Source organism: Monodelphis domestica, chromosome 8, assembly GCF_027887165.1.
Source record: "Monodelphis domestica isolate mMonDom1 chromosome 8, mMonDom1.pri, whole genome shotgun sequence".
Classification (NCBI taxonomy): domain Eukaryota; kingdom Metazoa; phylum Chordata; class Mammalia; order Didelphimorphia; family Didelphidae; genus Monodelphis; species Monodelphis domestica.
The window spans coordinates 11,402,431-11,425,917 of record NC_077234.1 but is presented as its reverse complement, the minus strand read 5'-3'; the positions used below and the strand labels follow the sequence as shown (position 1 = coordinate 11,425,917).

The window sequence follows — 23,487 nt, the reverse complement described above, 5'->3', positions numbered from 1 at the left end:
TAGGAGCAAAGTTCTTGGTTAAGTGTGAAGGCTGAGCCCAAGGTGAAGCGCAAGAGTCCCTGGAAGTTCTGAGGACAGTAAATGGTCAGCCCTGGAAGAGGGGCCCTCACCACTCAGTCCATACTCTGACTGACTGACCATCACTCAGGGAGGAACAGGACAAGGAAAGAGAGGCTAGCTAGGTCACAGGAGAGCATCTCAGTCCAGGAAGAGAATGGCCTCCCGGAGAGCTTGCCAGGCCATGGGCTCACAACGGGAAGGGACGCCGTCGTGCCCAACTTCCCTCATGTTTTTCAGAGGAGGAAAGTGAGACCCCAAATAAGGGAACGAGGGATGTTTTGTCTAGAGAAAGACACGACGGCAACGACAAGGATTGTATTTTCTTTCATTTGGTTTGATTTTGTGATGATTTTTATTTTTTTCTACAAGGATTTTAGAGACGGTCTGGTGAAAATCAGACTAGACGTGTCCCACCTGACAGCAAAGGGCAAAATTGGAGCTGGGGGGGACAGTGCAAAAGTCAGTCAGTCAGCAAGCACCTACTATGTGCCAGGCACTGGCCTAAGTGCTGGGGATACACAGGCCCTGCCTTGCAGGAGCTCATCCTAATGGGGGAAGAGGACAAGCTCTACACCAAAAAGGTGGATACAGGAGAAGCGGGAGGTCATCTTAGAAGAAGACTCCGACATCAAAGAGGACCGGGAAAAGACTCCTGGAGAATATGGGGTTGCAGCCATATCTTGAAGGAAGTCAGCCTGGAGGAGGAAGCTTTCTACCAATTGGAGTCCCACACAAATGCCAAGGGCTGCCCTGGGAAGCGGTGGGCTCCCTCTTTAATTCGCTTAGATGGCCCCTTGACAGGGGTGGGCAGAAAAGGGACTCTTGGTCAGCTTTAGGCTCGCCTCTTCCTAGAGTCTAGACTATAGACATTCTCTCTTTCTTTAGAGAGAGATCTCTTTGAAAGAAATAAGAGAACAGGGTTCAAATGGATCTAGCACCTGGCCCCAGAACAAGCGTCCAGGATCATGCCGTCTGCTTCCATTGAGGAAAAACTATCTTCTGTGGACGGCTCCTGGAAGCAGCAGCTCCTTCCCTCTCTTCCAGCCTCTCCAAGGTCAACCAAGCCACCAGCTTCACCATGGGCCAGTCAGGAAGTGGCTCTGTTCTTCCCGGCTTATTGAATCTTTCCTGTTTATCTCTGTGTGCTATCTCCAAGGGGTTGCTGAGCTATTCAGAAACTCCTGGGCATTTGAGGTCACTGGCACACGGAGTAATTTCGAATGTAGTAACCCTTCTGATGAATTCATCCACATCCTTTCCATCCCCCTCCAGTTGCTGGTGTTTCTGAATCATGGGCTGGCATACAAGTGGCTGGAAAATGCCTTTGGCCATCCCTCCGCTACCCAGATGTCACTGGGCACTGTTGGCAATTTCTCACTGAGGTGAAAACAACAGGGGAATGGTCCACTGGAGTGTGGAGAAAGAAGGACTCCTGCTGCCAAGGCAAACACACAACAAAGTGTTCTGAACCTCAGTGTGGTGGCACGAAGACCTGAGTTCAGGTCTTGCCTTACTTAGATTCTTTCTTGTTCTGTGATTATGGACAAGGCTCTCAAATCTCTCTGTGCCTCCATTTCATCATCTGTAAAATGGGAAGAACAATAACTAAAAGAGGATCAGAGACTTACAAGGAGAAGGAACCTCAAACACTGATCATCTGGCCACGTGCTCTCATCATTTTAGTGACCAAGTCTCAGCTTTGTGGTCATACAGGGAAAGGAGGGGATAAAACCAGGATTTGAACCCAGGTTCTCTGGCTCCAAGTCCGAAGCTCTTTCTTCCGCATCACACTGTCTGTCCTGGCTCAGCTTTTATTTCCACCTCCATTTTTAAAAATGTTTAAACCCCTACCTTCCATCTAAGAATCAATCCTGTGTATTGGTTCCAAGGCAGAAGAGCAGTAAGGGCTAGGCAAGGGGGGTAAGTGTAAGTGACTTGCCCAGGGTCACCCATCTGGATTTGAACCCAGAACCTTCTGTCTCCAGGTCTATCCATTAAGCCACCTAGCTGCCCCCACCTCCAATCAGCTTTACCTGAAATTAAAGGAGTGCGTCACTGCTTTGCTCATCTGGGCACTCCTCGGGCGGGGAACTGCCTTCCCTCTTGGCCATCCCCTGTCCCCATTCCCTCGGGAATCCCCTCCCTTCTTTAGCTTTTGGCCAGGTTGGTTTACTGTAGATTTTCTTGGGCGAGAGCCGATGTCTGCGATGGATCGAGAGGGATCCATCGATCTCCATCCGGATCCACCCAGAGATCCATCACGGTGTAACCCGGAGACGATGGAATCCGCGGTGAATGATCCCACCTGGGTGACTCCAGCCCCTCGAGGGCCCGCAGAGCCGCCACCGCTGGCGCTCCTCTGGCCGCTGCCAAGCCTCGGAGGTCCTGCAAGCCCACAGGAAATGCGTGCTCGCTAACGCGGTCAGTCACGCACATTTCCACCCTCCGAGGCACGTTTTCCTACGTGGGCTTCCCGGGGGAGAGCCGCGCTGCCCTCCTCCCAGGGGCCGGGCATGCGCCCCGCCCCCCAGGTGCGTGCCGCCTCGTTGGGGCACCCGGGAGGAGATGGGAGGGGCGAGGTGGCTCCAGCCCCTCTGAAGCCTCCAGGCTCCCTCCCGGCGGGCCTTCCAGGGTGCCCTGCGTTTTTCAGCTGGACAAGGCTCTGCGGGTGGAAGCGGGACAGCGAGAGGGCGAGAGCAGCCCCACGATCTGGCATATGAAGCGTAAACTGGAGGAGGCCGAGAGGGCCAGCCAGCGGAAGCTCCAGGCCTTCCAGGAGGACCAGCAACACCAAGCCCAGCTGGTCCAGAGGCTTCAGAGCAAGGTAAGAGTCCGGGGCAGCCCCAAGGCAGACCAAGCACGAGCCCACCTTCGCCCAGCGGGGCCCAGCCCGGGATCTCCCCTCAGCCTGTCATCCTACAGACGGGAAAATGACTCGTCCAAGGTCCCGCGACAGAAGTGGGGAGACCTGATTCAGTCTCACCCAGCTTCAGCCATTCAGGCTCCCCACCTAAATCCTGGCTTTGAAGCCTGGAAGACACAGATGTGGGGCCTCCATCCCTCTATCAAACCAGGAGTTTGGATGGGACAGCTCCCAAGCTCCTTCCCTGCCTATGCCTTAGCCCTGGAGATCCCAGTTTCTGCCTTGTGCCCTTAGATGAAGTGCCAGGGATGGGGGTGGTGGTGGCTTCCTGCTCAATCTGCCTTGGAGCCCACAGAGCCCTCAGACCACCGTGGGCCCCTCCCAGCTTCTCCCTTGTCCAATGGCCTCACTTTCTTTTATGTGGGTCTCCAGTGGAATGTAAGCTCCTTGGGCCCCCTTGGTCATCTCGCTCTTTCCATTTATAGTCCCCCACCTTATGGCACAGGGTTTATCCCATCCAAAATGTTTAAAACACCTTTCCATCCATTTTTCAGCACCCACCTCCCCCCATACAAACCGTCCAGAAATGGAGCTTCAGGCCTTTCTCATTCCTTCTAATCACTACCATCACAGGGGGGTCCAATCTCTGATCTTGGGACAAATTTCTGGAGAAGAGATCAAAGCCTCATCTCTTTTCCTCTCCCTTCTCATTTGGTCCTTCCTTCCTTCCCTCCTTCCTTCCTCCCTCTCTCCTTCCTTCCTTCCTTCCTTTCCTTCCTGCCTCCCTCCTTCATTCCTTCCTTCCTCCCTCTCTCCTTCCTTCCTTTCCTTCCTTCCTCCCTCTCTCCTTCCTTCCCTCCTTCCTTTATTTCCTTCCTTCCTCCTTCTCTCCTTCCTTCCTTCCTTTCCTCTTTTCCTTTTCTCCTTCCTTCCCTCTCTTCCTTCCTTCCCTCTCTTCCTTCCTTCCTCCCTCCCTCCCTCCCTCCTTTCATCTCTTCCTTCCTTCCGTCCATCCTTCCTTCCTTCCTTCCTTCCTTCCTTCCTTCCTTCCTTCCTTCCTTCCTTCCTTCCTTCCTTCCTTCCTTCCTTCCTCTCTACCTCCCTTACCTTTCATATTGGTTCCAAGGCAGAAGAGAAGTAAGGGCTAGGCAATAGGGATCGAGTGATTTGCTCAGGATCACCCAGCTAGGAAGTGTATGAGTCTAGATTTGAATCCAGGACTTCCCATCTCTAGGCCTCTCAACCCATTTAGCCACCCAGCTGCCCCCTGATCCCCCCCTTTCTTATGTGTGAGCTTTTTGTCCCAAATCCAGAGCCAAAACTAGGGTGAGACAACTGAGGTCAACCTGATGGGGAGGAGTACAGCATGATCCCCTAAACAGCCGAGCACTGTAGCTCTCTGCGACCAGCTTCTCCCACCCTTGAGCCCCAACTTCCCCTTCCTCTGGATGGAGGGGTGGGAGTTCTTCATTGTGGAGGGGCTGAGACCAGACTCTCCCTCGCCCTACCCAGGAGAACACTGCTGAGCAGGGTGCTGAGTCCTTCCCAAAGCCTCTCCGGGCCAGCAGAGCTCCCCATTTTGGCTCTGCCTGAATCCCCTGCTTTCCCCCTCTACCTCTCAGGCTCCCCTACCCATGTTTCAGCCCCTCCTCCTCCCTCTGCCCCACTTCAGGTATTACAGCTCAAGCAGAAATGTGGGGAGCTGGAGCAGCAGCTAATGGCGAGGACCTCAGAATGCGAGCACCAGAAGATGATGGTCAGTGGGCATGGGAGCCTCCTCTGTCCCAGCAGCCACTGGGGCTGCTCTTTCTCCCTCTGCCCCCTCTCCCCAACCCACTCCCCTTCCAGCCCGTTGGGCAAAGCTGGTGCCCCTTTCTCGTCATCACATCGGACCATCTAGCACTCCATGACTCTAATGAACAATAACAGGAACGCGAGCTGGCATTTCAGCCTGCAAAGGGCTTTGCATCCATCGGCTCATTGGAGCCTTCTAAAAACCCTGGGGGACAAAGGGGGGCCTGAAGGGATTTTACAGATGAGGAAACTAAGGCTTGGTCTTGCCCACAATCACTGCAAGCATCTCTTTTTGTACTTCCACGCCAGAAGAAAGGGCTAAAATAGTTAGCGTGTGTCCGGGACAGAGCTTGAATTCAAGTCTTTCTCACTCCAAGTCCAACGACCTTTCTCCCTCCATTCTTAGTGCCACGGCTAGTCCGAGGGACAGCTCTCTGCCCAGCAGGCTGATCTGGTTACCCTCCCCAAACCCCCCCCCCCCAGGAGTGGCAGGATGAGCCCAGGGCAGCGAAGCTGAGCTCTTGGTGCAACAGGCCATTTGCATGGCAGTTCCTCCAGGACCGTCTGGGTTTCATTATTCCTCTTTGGCAGGCTGCCTAAGCCAGTGGAATACCCGTTACAAATCGGGCTCCCTTGGGCATTTCCGTACTGTGCGCCTGTTCTCACCAGCTGAAACGTCCATATGTGCCTTTCTCAGCTGCCTTTTCGCAAGCTCCCTCGCAAGCAGGGACTTCAGGAATAGCTCACATAACCAAGAGAAAGCATCCCAGAGTGCTCGCCGAACCCCACAGCCCCAGAGGCGCCATCACTGTAACAGAGAGGTGGCTCCCAGATCCGGGCTCTCTCCTCCACTAACTCACTCATTAAATGGCCTTGGAGACACCCCATAATTCAGAGCACCCCAAATTCTGTGCCCCAGCAGATGAGGACAATCGTGCCTATCAGCATGGGCTCACCAATGGCTACCAATTTGGCATTTACCAATCCCAGGATCACCCGGCCGAGCAGAGTCCCCAAACTGCTCCCCAAGGGAACCAATTTTCCTAAATTATGAAATTCCCCAAAAGCTTTTCTTTGAAGAAAGGAAATCTGTTTAATGGGAATACCACTGCCTAGAGACTCACTAGCTGTTGGACTATCAGAAAGTCACGTCACCTCTTTGATCCCCAGGTTTCCCATTACAAAATGGACATAAAATGGGCCGCAGCCATCCCTTTCTGATTCCTAGACCAGCAGACAATCCGGCCATTGTCCTTCGCTTGGCCACCATATCCTACTCTTGACTTACATTGAGTTTGAAGGTCACTGAAACCCCCAGATCCTTTCCAGACAAGCTGCTTCTGGCCATACCTCCCCCTTCTTGTACTTGGGAAGCTGATCTTTTGGCCCAAGTATAAAATCTTACATTTATTCTTTCGTGATTTCACTGAACAGGATTCTGTCCAACATTCCAGCCTCATGAAATCTTTTGGAATCCTGTCATCTACTTGGGGGCAGAAGACGCACTTGTGTAGGCAGAAGGTTGCGTGCTAGGCTTGATACCCCAAAGACCTGGGTTCAAATTCCACTCACTTCTAACTGTGTCACCTCAGGGAAGTCATTTGAGTTCAGGGACTGTCTGGTTTGTATTCTGTGAAAAGGGGGTGATAATAGCTAGGGTTACTAGTACCTACTTTCCAGAGAAGACACTATACACACATAATCAGTTATTATAATTAAATCAATTAAATTTTAGCCCTTTAAATTTTTTATTTTAATTTATACTTTATCATATTTTTATTTATCTATATTAGTTATATATTTATATTATTTTATTTAAATTTAAATGTTATTATTCTTTTTATGGCCCTTAATTAAAAGGCCTCCTGAACCCATAGCAGCACACTGACTGGCTGCCTCTTGAGACAACCCTCAGAGGTGTCTTTGAGGAACCAATATAAATCATTCTATCCACCTGAATGTCCTAGTACCAACCTCCCCTCCCTCCAAAGAGCCCTCCCTCCAGGCTCCAGAGCTTGTGCTCTCCCAAAGGATTCTGGGATTGTTGGCCATCCGGCCACCTTCTCCTTTCCTCTGTCTACCCCTCCCAGATGCAGACAAAGCTCAAGTCAGCAGAATTCCGGCTGCGCCAGTCAGAACACGAATACAGCTCAGACTTGGAGGAAGCCCTCACCCGCCTGGAAGAAGAGAAGCAGAGGTGCGTCTCTAATCGCTTTAGGTCATTCTGCAAGGACTGAGGGACTTCCTGGTCTGGTCTGGGAAGCACTGGCTCCCAGGGGTCACAATCCCAGGGCTAGAAAGAAACTTGGAGGCCAACGAGCCCAACGCCCCCAACCATAAGGAAAAGCAAGGCCCAAGGAGGGAAATCACGTGCCCAGAATCACACAGGTTTAACAGAACCGTACAATGAAAGATTGAGAAGACTTTGCTTTCCTGCCTAAAGAGGGAATCACATCCATTCCCTTCTCTGGGCCAGACCTTCTCCCCTCTTGCCCGGACTACAGCCCCCTATGGAGTATCCCTGGCTCTGGGCTCTCCCCTGTCCAATCCTTCCTCCACATGGCTCCTTCTTGGAATAAAACTCCCCTCTGGGTCGTGTGATCTCGTCCAACTCCATTCTTTTACAGAAGAAGAAACAAGGCTCTGGTTGGTTGGAGGACGTACCAAAGGCCCCCAGGAGCAAAGTGGGATCATATTTTGGGGACAGCCAAGACCCTTCTTTCCTTCATTTGAAATCTGCCCCCCGCCAGGCTCCCCTGCCAGGAGAGTTGACCCTGAGAGACTGATGAGCTTTTTGTGTGTCTCCCCAAACTCCCAACCCCCCAGGAGCTCGAGCCTTGCCCAGGTGAATGCTCTTCTCCGGGAGCAGCTAGAACACGTGAGAAAGTCCAATGAGAGGCTGATGGAGGAGCAAGAGAAGATGGAGACCAGCATGAGCAGGCTGAGGGAGGAGCTGGAACAGAGAGAGCTCCAGCAGTGGAAGGAGAAAGAGGTGCCTTTGGGCTGCCCCACTCTCCATTCTTAGAGTCCAAGGGGGGGGAAGGAGAGTTGATGAGACCCCTGGGACTCCCACCCCCAAAGCACCCTAGTACTTCGTTCCCAGGGCCGCCTCAGTGCCTTGGCAATGTTCTGTCCAAGTCTAGGTCAAGGGCATTTGGGAGCTCTCGGTGCTTGGGGAGAGGAATTTATAAATGGAGTTGGGAGACACCACTGGCATTCGTGGCACAGCCCAGACAGTGGCCTCCCAGTGGCAAAAATGTCCATTTCAGGCTCACAGGCTAAGGAGAGGAAAAGCATGGTGGGCCCTTAGAAGGAGAAGAAGAAAGGGAAACCCTGATTGATCTGATCTCGTTGCTTTGGAATCTCATCAGGTCTTGGAAAGGGATATGGCCATGTTTGCCAGGGAAAAAGTGACTCTCTAGTCCTGGGTCAATATTAGCAAAGGAGTCACCATTGTGGCTAACACGATTTCCTGGCTAAGAGGAATTCTTGAGATGAAACCACTGCATTATTTGAGGGGGGGAGATAGAAAGAGAAAGGGGGAGGGAGGGAGGGAGAGAGTAGGAGAGAGGGAGGGAGGGGGAGAGAGAGGGAGGGAGGGAGAGAGAGAGAGAGAGAGGGAGAGAGGGAGGGAGAGAGGAGAGGTGGGAGAGAGGGAGGGAGGGAGGAGAGAGAGGGGAGGGAGGGGGAGAGAGCTGAGAGAGAAAGAGGGAGGGAGGAGAGAGGGGGAAAGAGAGAAAAAGAGAGGGGAGAGAGTGAGGGAGAGAGGGAGAGAGAGGAGGGGAGAGAGAGAGGAGAGAGGGAGGGGGAGAGAGAGGGAGGGAGAGAGAGGGGGAGAGAGGGGGGAGAAAAAGGAGGGGGAGAGAGGGGGAGAAGAGAGGGGGGAAGAGAGAGAAAAAAAAGGGAGGGAGAGAGAGAGAAGGAGGGAGGGAGAGACAGAGATGATTAGATGATAGATAATTGACTCATAGATGATAGATACTCAGAGATAGATAGATATAGACAGACAGAATATTTACTAAGCATTATTATGTACCACATTTTGTGTTGAGTGTTGCAGATATAAGTATAAGCAAAAAACAGTTTTTGCCCAAATGTCTAAACTCCAAGACAATCCTAGACTATTATTCCATATCCAAAGGAGAGTAGCTGATAATGGCTAGTATCTACAAGCAGAGCATGTGATGCATTATCTCCTTTAGCTTCCTCAACAACCCTGGGATGTAGGTACTATTTGTTACTCAATGTCATTGGAGTGTTTCACAAGCACCTACTATGTGCCATGTGAAGAAAAAAGAACTCTGAAAGCTACTGAGGAATCCATCTCTCATCAGTATTTCTTCCTACATATTTTATGATTCTTACTTTTTTCATGTTTCCATTCCTTTCTGGTGCCCAGGGTAGGGTGGAGAGGAGAGAGAGAGGAGGGTAAATACTGACTATGGAGTCCAAGGCTCTGGGTTCAAATCCTATCTCTGATGCTCACTAGCCATATCGCCATGAGCAAGTCATATTCACTTGACATTAACATTAACATGAGCAAGTCAAATTTCTGGGTCAGTTTCCTCATATGTAATGAGAGGGGTGCTCCGTGGTATCAGACTCAAGTAGAAAGCGATCCCTGCCTAATGACTTAGAAAACTACAAATTAACATTCTCTATGTTGAGTTAAATTTTCATTTATTTTGTTAAGCATCTCCCAATTACATTTTAATCTGGTGTGAGACCTTCTGGACTAGATGGTCACTAAAGCCCTTTCCGGCTCTAGAGTGATGATCTTGAGATTCCCCCAAACAGGCATGTAGCCTCTTCTGCATTGACCAAAACAGTTAAAACAGTCGTTCTCGACCTAGAGCTCGGAGGCATTCTTGTGGAAAGAACCAAGAGGGATCCTAGTTCTGTGGAGACACGCCGTGGTCCTCCGGAGCAGCTTTGTAGAACTCCAAGCGGTCACCGAGAGGTAAGCTGGGCGGAGTGTTTCTAGGAGGAGATGAACAAGTGGAGTAAGGCTGGGGGGGAGAACAGGCTAGAAGCCCCTCGTTGAGAATGTTATCGTGGGAATTCCTTCTACGTACAGGTTGGATTCAGTGACCACCACGGTTCCGTCCAATCCCCAAATCACTCCTCAGCCTGAGCCTTACTTAGCTCATTGCTAGATTGGCTTTCACCATCCCGAGTTCTAAGGACTGGATGGGATAGTTTCTTATTCATTAATAAAACCACAGCTCTCTCTCATTCATTATTCAGTTGACTCAAACTCCGTAGTATTGATTGGATAAACTGGAGACATCTCCCTCCTAATAATATGGGTTTGTATGCCATTTGCTAAGAGATAAAATCAACGATGAAGTGGAGGCTCGGAGAAGTGTTTACCGGATCTGTTTACAGGGAAGTCGGCAAGTGGCTCTCCCAAACCCTTGGTATAACAACAGGCTGCTCTTCCTCACGTGCAGTCAGTCCAGATACTTATTCAAGCCTCTTAAGCATCTTCTCCGCAAGTCTCCAGATCCTGGTTAAATTCCATTTCTCAGGAAATCGGTAAAGAGTCTTTGTAAAGTCCCTTCAGTCATTCTAGGAAACGGGCCTTCCAGAATATGCTGTACTTGCCAGTTTCTTAGAGATTCTTGATGGCATCTTCAGATCTAAGAAAGAAGATGTTTCTCCTCAGCTTCTTCCTTTGTGCTGCCACCATCACACACACACGTGCCTTTTCTCTAATCGCAGAGGCAAGCCATTTTTCAACTAGCAACACCTTCCATTTGACCCTTAGAGCTATAGATGTGGATCCCTTTACCGTAGGTCTTAGACTGATACGAGCATTGGTTTCAAGGAGGAGAGTGGTCAGAGCTACCCAACTGGCATTCAGTGGTGTGCCCAGAGTCCCCCAGCTAAGCAGGGTCTGAGGTCCCAACTGCAGGGCTGGCCCTCTATCCACCGAGCCACTGAGCTGCCCCCTCTCATAGCTAGATGAACAGGCTAGTTAGTCTACGCAATAGAGCCATATAAGACAGGGATTACACAAGTAATCACAGATGTAGCCAATAAAGTCGATGTCTGTGGCATTAAATAAACCAATAAATAGTCTATCCACAGAGCGTGTTTGGAAGAAAATGGCAGCCATCAGTCAGCCATCCACATGTTTGGTCTCTACTGTGACAAACGTGTGGCTGTTTCCAAATCTCTGAATAATTTGGAATTTTTACCCTTCAACTGGGTGTCTGATGAGCAGGATGAAGGTGTAGACGGCAACGTCTGGGGAGTCCAGAGCTCTGATTCACAGAGGCAGAGAACTGCCGAGGGGAGAAACTCCCTCCATCCATGTCAATAATCTGCCCTTTTGCAACTAAGCGTCCCATACAGTTTTCTGGCAATAGTGGAAGTGGAAGTGCTAGTCACGTGGCTAGGAAGGATCAGAAATAGAATGTTAACCCAGACCTCCTCCATCGCGGAGGAGTCGGTAGAGTGATGGACGTAGAGTTGGGAAGACCTCGGTTTACATCCCACCTCAGACATTTAATATCTGTCTGTATGGCCATGGACAAATCACTTCATCTCTCAGAGCTTCTCTCGACTCCTGAAGACTCTCCATGAGAGAGCAGCTGAGATCTGCATGAATGGAAGGAGTTCCCACGCCAATGATGATCATAGGTTTCGTGCTAGAAAGACCCCTAGGAGCCCTTGATTCCAACCTCATCATTCCTCAGAGGGGGAAACTGAGAAACCATGGAGGCTAAGGGACTTGTCCAAGGTCACTTGGGTTCTTGAATAAATCTTTGATCATTTCATCAAAGATACAACAATGGTACATTGGTTACTTGGTGGTACAGTCTGGCTCCATAAGGTCGTTCATTTTGTATCCCTATTTTCTATGGAAACTCCCAGAATTTTCATGCTTGCAGAAGGAACTATAGGTGGAGTCCTTCACACTTTATATCCCTACCTGCTCACTGATATTTGAATGTCCTGTAACAGAAAGCCTTTCGTTTGGTGACTCAAGATAAGACTAACAATGCAGTTACCCTTGGGAGAGGATGATTTAAAGGTAAACTAAGATATACATGAATAAAATCCAATCTTTTCTGTTGTGTATTCTTATATAGGAAAAATAAAATGTTCAAAAATCACAAAAAGTAATTCCACTCATAATAGCAATAAAAGCCACTCCCTACATGGAAATGAACTCATCTAGAGAGACACAGTTCCTAAACAAACTCCTACAAAACTGTTGTGATGGTTATTGTGACCCCCAGGATGTTCAACATCCATGGACGGGTTGGATCAACTTAATAAGAATGATGGTACTCACTAAATTAATTTATTAATTTATTGACATACCTACAAACGTATTCATGGATTTCTTTATAAAACATGTATTTAAAAGATTACATTTGTATGAGATAACAACTAGATGAGAATACCTTTCTCCAGACTTCAAATCATCTTATGAAAAAGCTGAAAGCTAAGAAGCTAATTATCAAAATTTTCTCAAACTAGCAGAGAAAATAAGCCAAATACAGGTGCCGTATATTGAAATAGGTAGATATAAAAGTTAGTGTTTGACAAGTCTACAGAAAATAAAAACTCAGTAATGGTTCATTATTTAATAAGTATAGTTGGGGAAATTAGTAAGCAACAAGGTCAAAAAAACTATTTAGATGCACACCATATACCTATATCAAACTAAATCCTAGCTAGATTATAGATGAAAGCAGCAATTAAAAATGGTAGATAGAACAATATATTCTCAACTGTTGACAGTAGAATAATGAGCAAACAGAAGAAAGCATTAAAGACAAGGTACCTCTATTTGATTCTGTAAGAATTGACATTTCTGTACCATTAAAATGACCTCATTAAAAGGAAAAGAACAGAAAGGAAAACCCAAGGAAAGAAATGGGGAAACAGTTATTGCAAATGTATTAGTTAGAATCATCATCTGAAATCTGTAAAGAACTGGACTCAGCTCCCAATGGGGAAATGGTCAAGGGATATAAATAACATATGACTAGAATCGGTGCTTTAATGCAAAACATTTCACATATAGATTTCATTTAAATTTCACAACAGCCCTGTTATTGGTCCTGTGTTACGGTTATAGAAACTGAGGCTCAGAGAAATGAAAGGATTTTGCTATAATTACAAAATTACTGAGTGTCAGAGTTGGGATTTGATCCTCAGATGCTCCTGACTCCAAGTATGGGTCTCCATTGAATATACTATGTCGCCTATTTCTATATCAGCTCCTTCTGGTCTTGGGCTACTTTCATGATCACTTTAAAAAAAATTTTTTTCCCCTGGAAAGTTATGTGGCTCAATGGATAGAGAGCCGGGCTTAAAGACAGGAGGTCCTGTGTTCAAATTTGACCTCAGACCCTTCCTAGATGTGTGACCCTGGCAAGTCACTTCACCCCAATTTAGCCCTTTCTGCTCTTCTGCCTTGGAACCAATACTTGGTATCCATTCTAGGACAGAAGGTAAGGGCTTTTGAACAATTTCCCTTAAAAATAGAAGAAATACAAATTAAGATAACTTTGAAGGATGACTTCATATCCATAAAATGTCCCTTCCCTCCCCCAACAGAAAGACTAGTGAAGACAGACGTGCTCACACATCATGGGAGGAATGACAAAGGAGTGGAATCCTTTTGGAGAGCAGCTTGATAAGGGGCTGCCAAAGTTCCAAAAACACTCATACCCCTCCACCCAATAATCCCATTACTTAGAATAGACATGTTTCCAATAGTCTTTCTTTTCCTTTTAAAATGGTGTTTCAGCAGTTGGCTAGAGAGCATTTCTCTCCAGTGTAATTAACTCCGGGTTCCCCAATGGCATCATTTGGCCATCCAAGCCAGCAGGAATGGTACTCGTCTGCCCTACATTTTTTTCTGAAAAGGATGAGATAACGATTTCAATTCCATTCCACCAACATTTGTTCTGCCTCTGCCATGTCCAAGGCATCATGCCGGCGAGGAAAAGAAAAAGAAACGAAATTCACTGAGTGGACCTTCCACTGGAGAGAACAGTGTGCAGAAACAAATAAATACAAAGTACATACAAGTAATTCAGAGTAAATTCAAGAGGGGGAAAGGGGCTAACTGAAGATCGGGGGGATAAACTCAGCTAAGATTCTGCCCCAGATTCACCAATCCTGGGTCCCAACCCTGCCTGTCTTGGCTTCTTAGGGTCAGTGGATGATGTGAAGAATGGGATGACCGACATCACTTCAGCCCCTGTCTTAGATGTTAGACTTGAGTCCATCTTCTTATTTTAAAGATGAGGAAACTGAGGCTTGGGAGATCGGAGAGATGAGCAATGGGCCAAGCCATCTCCTCTTCAGTCCTGTCTCTTTTCCTCTATCAGAGGTCTAACGGATATGAAGTCTGACCTAGCGAGGACGGCACGCCGGCTGCAAACCGCCTGCCTCAATCTCAACTCCAATCTGCGGCTGTCAGAGAGCAAAGCCTTTTCCTCCCTGGAGAAGCAAACCCGAAACAGTGTCTGGCTGGAGCAGCAGCTGCGGGACAAGGTGCGGGAGATGATCCAGCTTCAGAGCCGCTGGGATGCCGAAAAAGTCGAGCTCAATTCCAGGTGAGGGGGGGAGGGGGACAGAGGATTCCTGGAGCATCAGTCCATCCCTCAGGCCACCAGCAAGCCTAGATGAGGCACCTCTCGGGTGCCAGGAACCTCACTGGCCACACGTGCACAAAGAATGAAACCATTCCTGTTCTCAGTGAGTTTCCATTCTAATGGGCCTCAAGACGTGCCAGAAAATGTGACATAACGAGAAAGAGAATCAATCCAAGTCAGGCAGGGACACCGAGACCCACAGATTCCTGGGAAGGGGCCATCTTCCGCCCTCTCCATAGTTGTTTGCATGTCGTCTCCCTCATTGGACTGTGGTTTTGTCTTTCTTTGTATTCCCGGAACATAGCACAACACTGGGCACATAGTAGGTGCCTAATCAATGCTTGTTGGTCCATGGATTGATCAGAGCATGCCCTGGCCCAGCCAGTCCCTAGAAGCAGCAATTTCTAAGAAAGATTGAGAAACAGAAACCTCTTGTCCCTGGTGGTGGGGTCCTGTCAGAGCCAGGAGGGGGGGGGGGAGACAAGGAATGAGTAAAAGTCAGGATCAACCCATGATACAGCCATTGGTCAGTCAACTGGCTTTTACTAAGCATTTCCTGTGCACCAAGTACTGAATATACAAAGATAGAAATGGACCAGCCTTCACCCTCAAGAAGCTTCTGTTCCAAGAGACCTCATTGCTGTATTTTACATTATTTTCATCCTTCATTCAACAGACCAGTATTAAGTACTTATTATGGGCCCAATACAAGTCTCTGAACTGCCCTGGGCCTCAGTTTCCTCATCTATAACACAAGGACACTAGATAGAGCTTTGGATTTGGAGTCAGGAAGACCTAAGTTCAAATATGACCTCAGCACTTATTAACTGTGTGACCCTGAGCAAGTCACTTAATATTGTCTGCCTCAGTTTCCTCAAGTATAAAATGGAGACGATAATAGCACCTACCTCCCAGGATTGTAGCGAGGACCAAATAAGATAAAATATGGAAATCATATTGATAACCTTAAAGTGCTATATAAATGCTAGCTATCTTCATCATTGTTGTCGTCTTCATTGTCATCATCATTGTCATTGTTAGTAGTTGACCTCTAGGGTCCTTTCTAGCTCAAGATCCACAGATCTTTTGTCCAAAAAAGAACTCACTATTGCCCCCCCTAAATCTACCACTCTCCCTCACTTCCTTATCTCTGTTCTTCCAGTTATCCAAGTTCTCAGCATGGAAATCATCATCACCTCTTCCCTGACCCCTTCCATTCCCAATCAGTTGCCAAGTTTTGATCATTCCATCTCCCTAGCATCTCTTGCATTTGTCTCCTCCTCTCCTCTCACTTGATCACCATCTTGGATCAAATCTTCCTTACTTCATTCCTGGTCCTAACTGGGCCATCAGACACCAGACTCCAGACACTGCCCTCTCCAATCCTTCATGTGGCTATTATCAGAACTTCCTTGGGCATAGGCTCATTAAGTCACTCCTCTGCTCAAAAATGCTTTGCTATCCCCATTACCTCTAGGTTCAAGTAGAAGCCCCTTTGGGTCTAAGGATATTCAGAATCTGGCTCCTAACGATCTTTATGCCTTCCTGTTCCCTTTGGTACTTCCACTCCGTGATCACTTCCTCCAATGATAGAGTTCCTGCCCAGAACCTCTATTTGAGGAAATGTCCAAGCCAACCACAACATCCTCTAACTCAGCTCCAATCCTGACTCTCTAGATATTTAAACCTTGCCCTCAACTAGATGCCCCCCTCCTTAATCAGCCCCAACTTTTCAGCTCCCTTTGATCTATTGATTTCTCCCATTAGACTGTAAGCTCCTTGAGGGTGAAGACCATCTTTCTTTTTTCCTTATATTTGTATTCCCAAGTGCTTAGTCTGGCCCATAGTGAGTGCTTAAAAATGTTCTATCTATCCATCTATCACCTCTCTAGCAATCCATTCATCTATCTATCTATTATCTATCCATCCAATCAGTTATCATCTGTCCATCTGTCTCCCTATCTATCACTTACAATCTAGTAGGAATGATGATGTATCTCTCTGTCTGTCTGTCTATATCTATCATTATCATTTACAATCTACTAGGAATGATCTATCTACACATCTATCCATCTATCCATTTATCCATCTATCTTTCCATCTATCCATCCATCTACCATCTATCCACCCACCTATCTATCCATCTACCATTTGTCTATCCATCCATCCATCTACCATCTATCCATCCATCTATCTACCATCTACCATCCATCTATCTACCTACCTACCAAATGAACTCTCCATTCCAGCCAAACTGCATTATCAGCTATTCCCCAACCTTAACACCCTGACTCCCAGCTCTGAACCTTCAAAGAGGCAGTACCTGGGGAATGTAATTCTTCCTCATGTGAGAGCCAGCATGGCATTTGCTAGCCAGAAAAGCTCCCTTGACCTTGGGCTGCTTCAGGGAGGCATTGCTTCCTTGCATGGAGAGATAATCCCAGGTCAGGCCATATGTGGAATACTCTGTAGTTTGGGACACCCCAGTTTTGGAGGGTTATTATGGAATTAGAGAGGGTTTAGAGGAGGACCACCAGGCTGGCAAAAGGCCTTGAGGCCATGTCATATTGGAATTGGTTAAAGGAAATTGGCAAGTTTAGCCAAGAAGCCCCAGTAGAGTCATAAAAGTTGTCAGCAAATATTTGAAGGGTGGTCGGGTAAAGGACAGATTACCTTATTCGGTTTGGCCCCACGAGACAGAACCGGTAACAGTGGGTAGAAGACAGAAAGAGGTCAATTGAGGATCCATATCAGGAAGGGCTTTCAAACAATTAGAGCTGTCCAAAAAGAGCCAATGGCCTGCCTTGGGGAGTCCTGGGTTCTCCCTCTCTACAGGCCATTAAGAACAGGCTAGACCAACACTTATTGGCAATGTCATCGGGGGATTATTTTCCAGCTATGGATCATACCAGATCACTACTGCGGTTCCTCCCAGATCTGGGATTCTGGGAGCTCCTTTTCTCAGAATCTTCCTATAAGGCTTAGCTCAGATTCCACGTCTTCTATGGAGTCCTCTTTGATCCCCCCAGTTATTCGTGCTTTGATTTCAATATTCTTTCTCATATACTCATTAGCGTACATCTTGTATCTCTTCTCTAAAGAGAACGTAAGTTCCTTGAGGTCAAGGACTGCTTCATTTTTGTATATTCAGGGTTCAGCAGACAGTAGGTCTTTAAGAATTGTTCACTGAAGAAGCAGCTGGGTGGATAAGAATGCCAGGTCTAGAGATGGGAGGTCCTGGGTTCAAATGGGGCCTCAGACACTTCTTTAACTGTATGACCTGAGGCGAGGCACTTCACCCCAATTGGCTTGCCCTTACCACTGCCCTGCCCAAGAACCAGAGCTTAGTGACTGTTCTAGGACAGAAGATAAGGGTTTAGAAAAAGAAGTGTCTGCTGAATTTAAATGAATTTCACAGGTAACTCATTTGAATTTGAGACAGCTCTGAAGTCTGCCCACCATCTCTCCAACCTTGATCTCGGCTCCCTTTGGATGACATTGTTCTGCTCTGTCTGGCTTCCACGTTCTAGGCTCACAGAGCTGACTCTGCTAGGAGAAAGGCTCCAGGAACAAAATGCTCAGAAAGACAAGACCGTATCTTCCCTAAAGCTGGACGTGCAGAAGCTGGTGAGTGTATTGAAGGAATCTTTTCTCTTGGCTCTTTCCTTTCACTCACATTCCCCAAGGCCTGCTTGCATCATGAAGAGTTTTGCTTCTCTGAATCCAGGAATCCACACACACTGGAGATCGCCTGGAATCGGAGGCTTTGAAGGATGAAGTGGCATCTCTACAGCATGCTTTAAACCACATCACAAAGGTGCCATATTACTCCTGGGGAATCAGAGGAGCCTAGATTTAGAGCTGGCCATCGAGCCGGATTCCTTCATTTTAAAGATAAGGAAACTGAGGCATGGGAGACAGAGGGCCTTTCTCCAAAGCGACCTGCCTGGTAAACGGCCGAGGCAGGATTTCAGGAACAGAGAGGGCAGTTTGAGCAGAACAAAGAGCGCATAAAGGAGAAAAGAGACTAGAAAGAGAAGGGACCAAACCCCCAGGGAGGTGGGTAGACCTACCATGTGACCAGTACTGGGAAAGGATATATAAACCATTACTTCTATGAGGGGAGCCTCACAGGCAACGGCTGCTCAAACAGCTAACCAAAAAAGGGGGTGGCCCCTGAGCCAGGCTCGATTGTGCAATGGAGACTGATGCGCGGTTGGCATTTCCTGTCTGAGACCTTTGGCTCTAGAAATGGCAGCGACATCGAGCCTAACCTTCCCGTTTTTCAGAGGAGAACACCGAGATCCAGAGTTTGGCCCAAGGTCACCCAGGCAGGCAGGGACAGATCTGGGATAAATGACTTCACTTCCTGGTACCTCAGTTTGCTCATCCGCAAAGCGAGGGCGGTGCTACCTGGAGTGTCTTCCTCCTCGGGCCGCTGGGAAGACTAAATGTGATAAGAAACAAACAGATTTGTAAGCAGTGAGGCGTCCAGTGTGTCCGTCATGAGGTCACTCATTTGTTTAATCCATCTCTTTTCCCCCTAAAGTTAGTTCTAGCCGATGCCGAGTGTGTAGACCTTCGGGATGGAAGGAAGGAAGAGCCTGGAAGACAGCCATCCCCTCCTCCACAGCAGGCATCCCCTCTGCACCAGGAGGCATCTCTGCAGGCCATCCGGGGAGCCCTCCAAAAGAGACACCAACAGGAACAGGTTGGAGGCCCCCAAGCACGCAGGGCTGCTTATGTGCACAAACAGGCCAGTCGATGAGCTCCTGGGCTGTCCTGGGAAGGCCCAGGACAAACAGCCATCGCCTTCCTCTGCGCTTCCCAGAGCGCTGCAGGCGGCTTGCTTGGGTCCATCCGAGGAAGATGGCTTTGGGGGGAGGTGACAGACAGGGAGGAGGATCTCGAGTCCATTAGAGGAGGGCGCATGGGGCCAAGTTAGAAGGCTGGTGAGTAAAGCCACCGGACAGTGCATTTGTCACAGCTTCTCTGGAAGCAGTGAGGTCTGGCCCGGATTCTTAGTCTCAGAGCTAGATGTAGCAAGAAGCACGGACGGCGGAGGCTCCTGGGGGATGGCCGGATGGGACGGGGAGCATGATGTGGGGCGGTTCAGATGAAGCACAGACCCGAGACCAAACAAAGAATGACCAAGGAGGGGAGGGAAACCCCCAGCCTCCCGAGGCCCAGGTCCCGACGGAGAAGACGCACCTCAGCAGGGTGGTTTGACGGGAGACCATTGCTGGCTAGGCAGAACCCCATCGGGAAGGAGGAGGAAAGGGCTTCGGTGAGGAGAAAAGAAAAAAGAGGGAAAGGATCACGTGAGGGAATTCAGGAAAGTGGGAAGTGAAGGGACAAAATCTGGAATGGGCAGCGATGGGAGAGAGGTTTGGGGGCTCGGTGGGGATGGGATTGTATTATAGGAGTTCCTGTGACCAGGAGGGTCAAAGACAAACAAAGACCAGACTGATCATTTTGACCTGGCAGGAGCCTGGCCGTGGGGAATGAGGGGAAGGAATCAATGTTTTTGGCTATCCTGAATCCAGGAGAGGTAGAAAGGCAACACAACTGGTTTTACTTAAGTAGGATGGGGCAGAGAGCTGGCTGAGTGGATTGAGAGCCAAGCCTAGAGATGGGAGGTCCTGAATTCCTAGCTCTGTGACCCTGGCCAAGTCACTTAACCACAGCTGCCTCGTCCTGACCACTCTTTTGCCTTGGAACCAATTCCAAGCCAGAAAGTAAAAAATAAAAAAGGATAAGATGCAAGATAAAAGGGGGAAAGGGGAATGGCAGGTTTAAGAAGGAGCACAGTTAGCAAACATTGCTTTTTTGAGCAAATGGATAGATAATGGATGGATGAATTAAGGAAAAAATATATATTCCTTATATGGTGAAATCATGTTCATGCCTAATGAAGGGGCTCCATTACATGATGGCCCACATTAGATCACATATCGAATTAAAAGTTTAAAGATCAACTATGATCAAATAAGCTACTACTGGCCCTGCCAAAGAATTGAGCACTAACCCCTAAGCTGACCTTCCCTGAGGAGCTGGACCAGACGATAGCCAAAGTCTGGGTTCGAATTGTACCCTTGGAGCTTCCTAGAGCTCATGGCCATGGGCCAGTCTCACTGAGATGCAGCCTCATCATCTGGAAGGGCAATGGACCCGGAGGGCTACGCTGGGGATCCAGTAAGAGGCCTCGGTGCTGGTCCCACTAGCTAGCCACCATCGTTCTCCTCATGACATCACCAAGAGTTGGATGGAGAGGGCGATGGTGACGGTGATTGTCACAAGCTCGACGGACGTGGGAGGGGCTTGGAGCGAAGATCTGAATCCCAGGCCTGCTCCGACCCTTCGAGTACAGAGAGGCTGTGTACGTGATCACGGGGATCCCCGTCACCCCACTTCTTCCTTTGCAAAATAGGGCAATAATCTTGCCCTCCTTTCTCCTAGGGGTTCTGAGGAAAGCGCTTTGGTTAGTGCTTTGTAAATGTGCCTGTGCCTGGCACTGTGCCAAGTCCTGGATCTGTGATCAGGGGGCGCGGGGCTGAAAGAATGCCTCGTGTCCTTCGGCGGAGCCTTTTGAAACAGCGCTGGTGAACCACGATGGCCGTCGATTCCAGCCTCCACTAACCTGAAGGTCATTGCTGGTAACGGCATGAGAATCCCCGAATGTCACTGTTGAAAGGAACCGCAGAGGCCACCTGGCCTAGCCCAAATGGGCCCCACCCTGATGATACCCCTCCCCCCAAGAAGTCGCCCGGCCCACCCTTGGACACTGCCAAATGGGAAGACAGTCTGCCCTGCTTCGGGCTCGTTCGCATCTTAAGGAAGTTTCCCTCCCACCGCCAGTGTGGGCCATTGACCACGGGTGTGACTGTTCAATGGGAGAGGCAGTCATGGCCGACGCAATGCGGGCAGCTCTGCACACTACCCAAGACCGCAGGAGTCCTCTACGGCCTTCGAGAATGACCACTGCTGGCCCCTAGGGTTGCCCTGTTGGTGCTGTAGAGAAATCGGGAGTCTAAGAACGTGGTGAATGTGGAGTTATCCAATCGGACTCACAGCTCAGTCAGCAAACATCACCCTCTTCCCTTGCTGGATTTCAGTGGAATCCATTCTAGGAGCCGATCCGCCTCACAGGGCAAAACTGACTAGCGTGCTCTGCCTGTAAACCCCGACAGAAAGCCCTGGGCCCCAAAGCCAGGAAAAAGCCACCCTGAGGGCGAGGCCCCTCCGCCTCTCTCAGACCAACGGCCCCCCCACCTTTCAGTCTGAAGATAAACCGGAGCGTCCTTTGGGAACTCTGAAATGCCTAGACTCGAACCTACGGAACCCCTTTCCTCCCCAAGGCAGCCCTCATAGAGCCCACATGGCCATGCCCAGAGGTCTCAGTTGGATTGAATCGGTGGGCTTCTCCTCGTCCTCTCCCTTCACCTTTGGTCCACCATTGGTGGGGATTGCTAACCCTGCCCTCCAGCTTTTTCTAGATATCGCTTATTCACCACCGGGGCCCTCTGGGTCCAAGGCTTGCCCCTCCCCAAATGCAGGAGCCAGGCTCCAAGGCAAGCCTAGTGGCGCTGCCCTGAGAGGTGAGCCCTTTGACACTGGACATCTGGGCAACTTGTCTGAAGACAACCTAGCTGTCAGCCAAGGATCTTACAAAGCCGTGCATGTCAGGGAGAGGAGAGGAGAGGAGAGGAGAGGACAGGAGAGGAGAGGAGAGGAGAGGAGAGGAGAGGAGAGGAGAGGAGAGCAGAGGAGAGGAGAGCAGAGGAGAGCAGAGGAGAGCAGAGGAGAGCAGAGCAGAGGAGAGGAGAGGAGAGGAGAGCAGAGGAGAGCAGAGGAGAGGAGAGGAGAGGAGAGGAGAGGAGAGGAGAGGAGAGGAGAGGAGAGGAGAGGAGAGCAGAGGAGAGCAGAGGAGAGCAGAGGAGGAGAGGAGAGGAGAGGAGAGCAGAGGAGAGGAGAGGAGAGGAGAGGAGAGCAGAGGAGAGGAGAGGAGAGCAGAGGAGAGGAGAGGAGAGCAGAGGAGAGCAGAGGAGAGCAGAGGAGAGCAGAGGAGAGGAGAGGAGAGGAGAGGAGAGGAGAGGAGAGCAGAGGAGAGGAGAGGAGAGGAGAGGAGAGGAGAGGAGAGGAGAGACAGAGAGGAGAGGAGAGGAGAGCAGAGGAGAGCAGAGGAGAGCAGAGGAGAGCAGAGGAGGAGAGGAGAGGAGAGGAGAGCAGAGGAGAGGAGAGGAGAGGAGAGGAGAGCAGAGGAGAGGAGAGGAGAGCAGAGGAGAGGAGAGGAGAGCAGAGGAGAGCAGAGGAGAGCAGAGGAGAGCAGAGGAGAGGAGAGGAGAGGAGAGGAGAGGAGAGGAGAGCAGAGGAGAGCAGAGGAGAGGAGAGGAGAGGAGAGGAGAGGAGAGGAGAGGAGAGGAGAGGAGAGGAGAGGAGAGGAGAGCAGAGGAGAGGAGAGCAGAGGAGAGCAGAGGAGAGCAGAGGAGAGCAGAGCAGAGGAGAGGAGAGGAGAGGAGAGCAGAGGAGAGCAGAGGAGAGGAGAGGAGAGGAGAGGAGAGACAGAGAGGAGAGGAGAGGAGAGCAGAGGAGAGCAGAGGAGAGCAGAGGAGAGCAGAGGAGGAGAGGAGAGGAGAGGAGAGCAGAGGAGAGGAGAGGAGAGGAGAGGAGAGCAGAGGAGAGGAGAGGAGAGCAGAGGAGAGGAGAGGAGAGCAGAGGAGAGCAGAGGAGAGCAGAGGAGAGCAGAGGAGAGGAGAGGAGAGGAGAGGAGAGGAGAGGAGAGGAGAGCAGAGGAGAGGAGAGGAGAGGAGAGGAGAGGAGAGGAGAGGAGAGACAGAGAGGAGAGGAGAGGAGAGCAGAGGAGAGCAGAGGAGAGCAGAGGAGAGCAGAGGAGGAGAGGAGAGGAGAGGAGAGCAGAGGAGAGGAGAGGAGAGGAGAGGAGAGCAGAGGAGAGGAGAGGAGAGCAGAGGAGAGGAGAGGAGAGCAGAGGAGAGCAGAGGAGAGCAGAGGAGAGCAGAGGAGAGGAGAGGAGAGGAGAGGAGAGGAGAGGAGAGGAGAGGAGAGCAGAGGAGAGCAGAGGAGAGGAGAGGAGAGGAGAGGAGAGGAGAGGAGAGGAGAGGAGAGGAGAGGAGAGGAGAGACAGAG

The 23,487-nt window shown here is 49.6% G+C and overlaps 1 protein-coding gene across 2 annotated transcripts in view; it reads left to right on the top strand.

Moving 5' to 3' along the window:
• CROCC2 (ciliary rootlet coiled-coil, rootletin family member 2) overlaps window positions 1–23,487 on the top strand; it is a 109,357-nt gene that overhangs the window by 49,025 nt on the left and 36,845 nt on the right. For both annotated transcript variants that reach the window (XM_056808008.1, XM_056808009.1), the window contains exons 4-12: window positions 2,711–2,884; window positions 4,596–4,679; window positions 6,808–6,914; window positions 7,544–7,709; window positions 9,571–9,677; window positions 14,077–14,304; window positions 17,874–17,970; window positions 18,071–18,160; window positions 18,893–19,054. In XM_056808008.1, coding sequence (XP_056663986.1) covers window positions 2,711–2,884; window positions 4,596–4,679; window positions 6,808–6,914; window positions 7,544–7,709; window positions 9,571–9,677; window positions 14,077–14,304; window positions 17,874–17,970; window positions 18,071–18,160; window positions 18,893–19,054 — 1,215 coding nt within the window. The remainder of the gene's footprint in view (window positions 1–2,710; window positions 2,885–4,595; window positions 4,680–6,807; window positions 6,915–7,543; window positions 7,710–9,570; window positions 9,678–14,076; window positions 14,305–17,873; window positions 17,971–18,070; window positions 18,161–18,892; window positions 19,055–23,487) is intronic.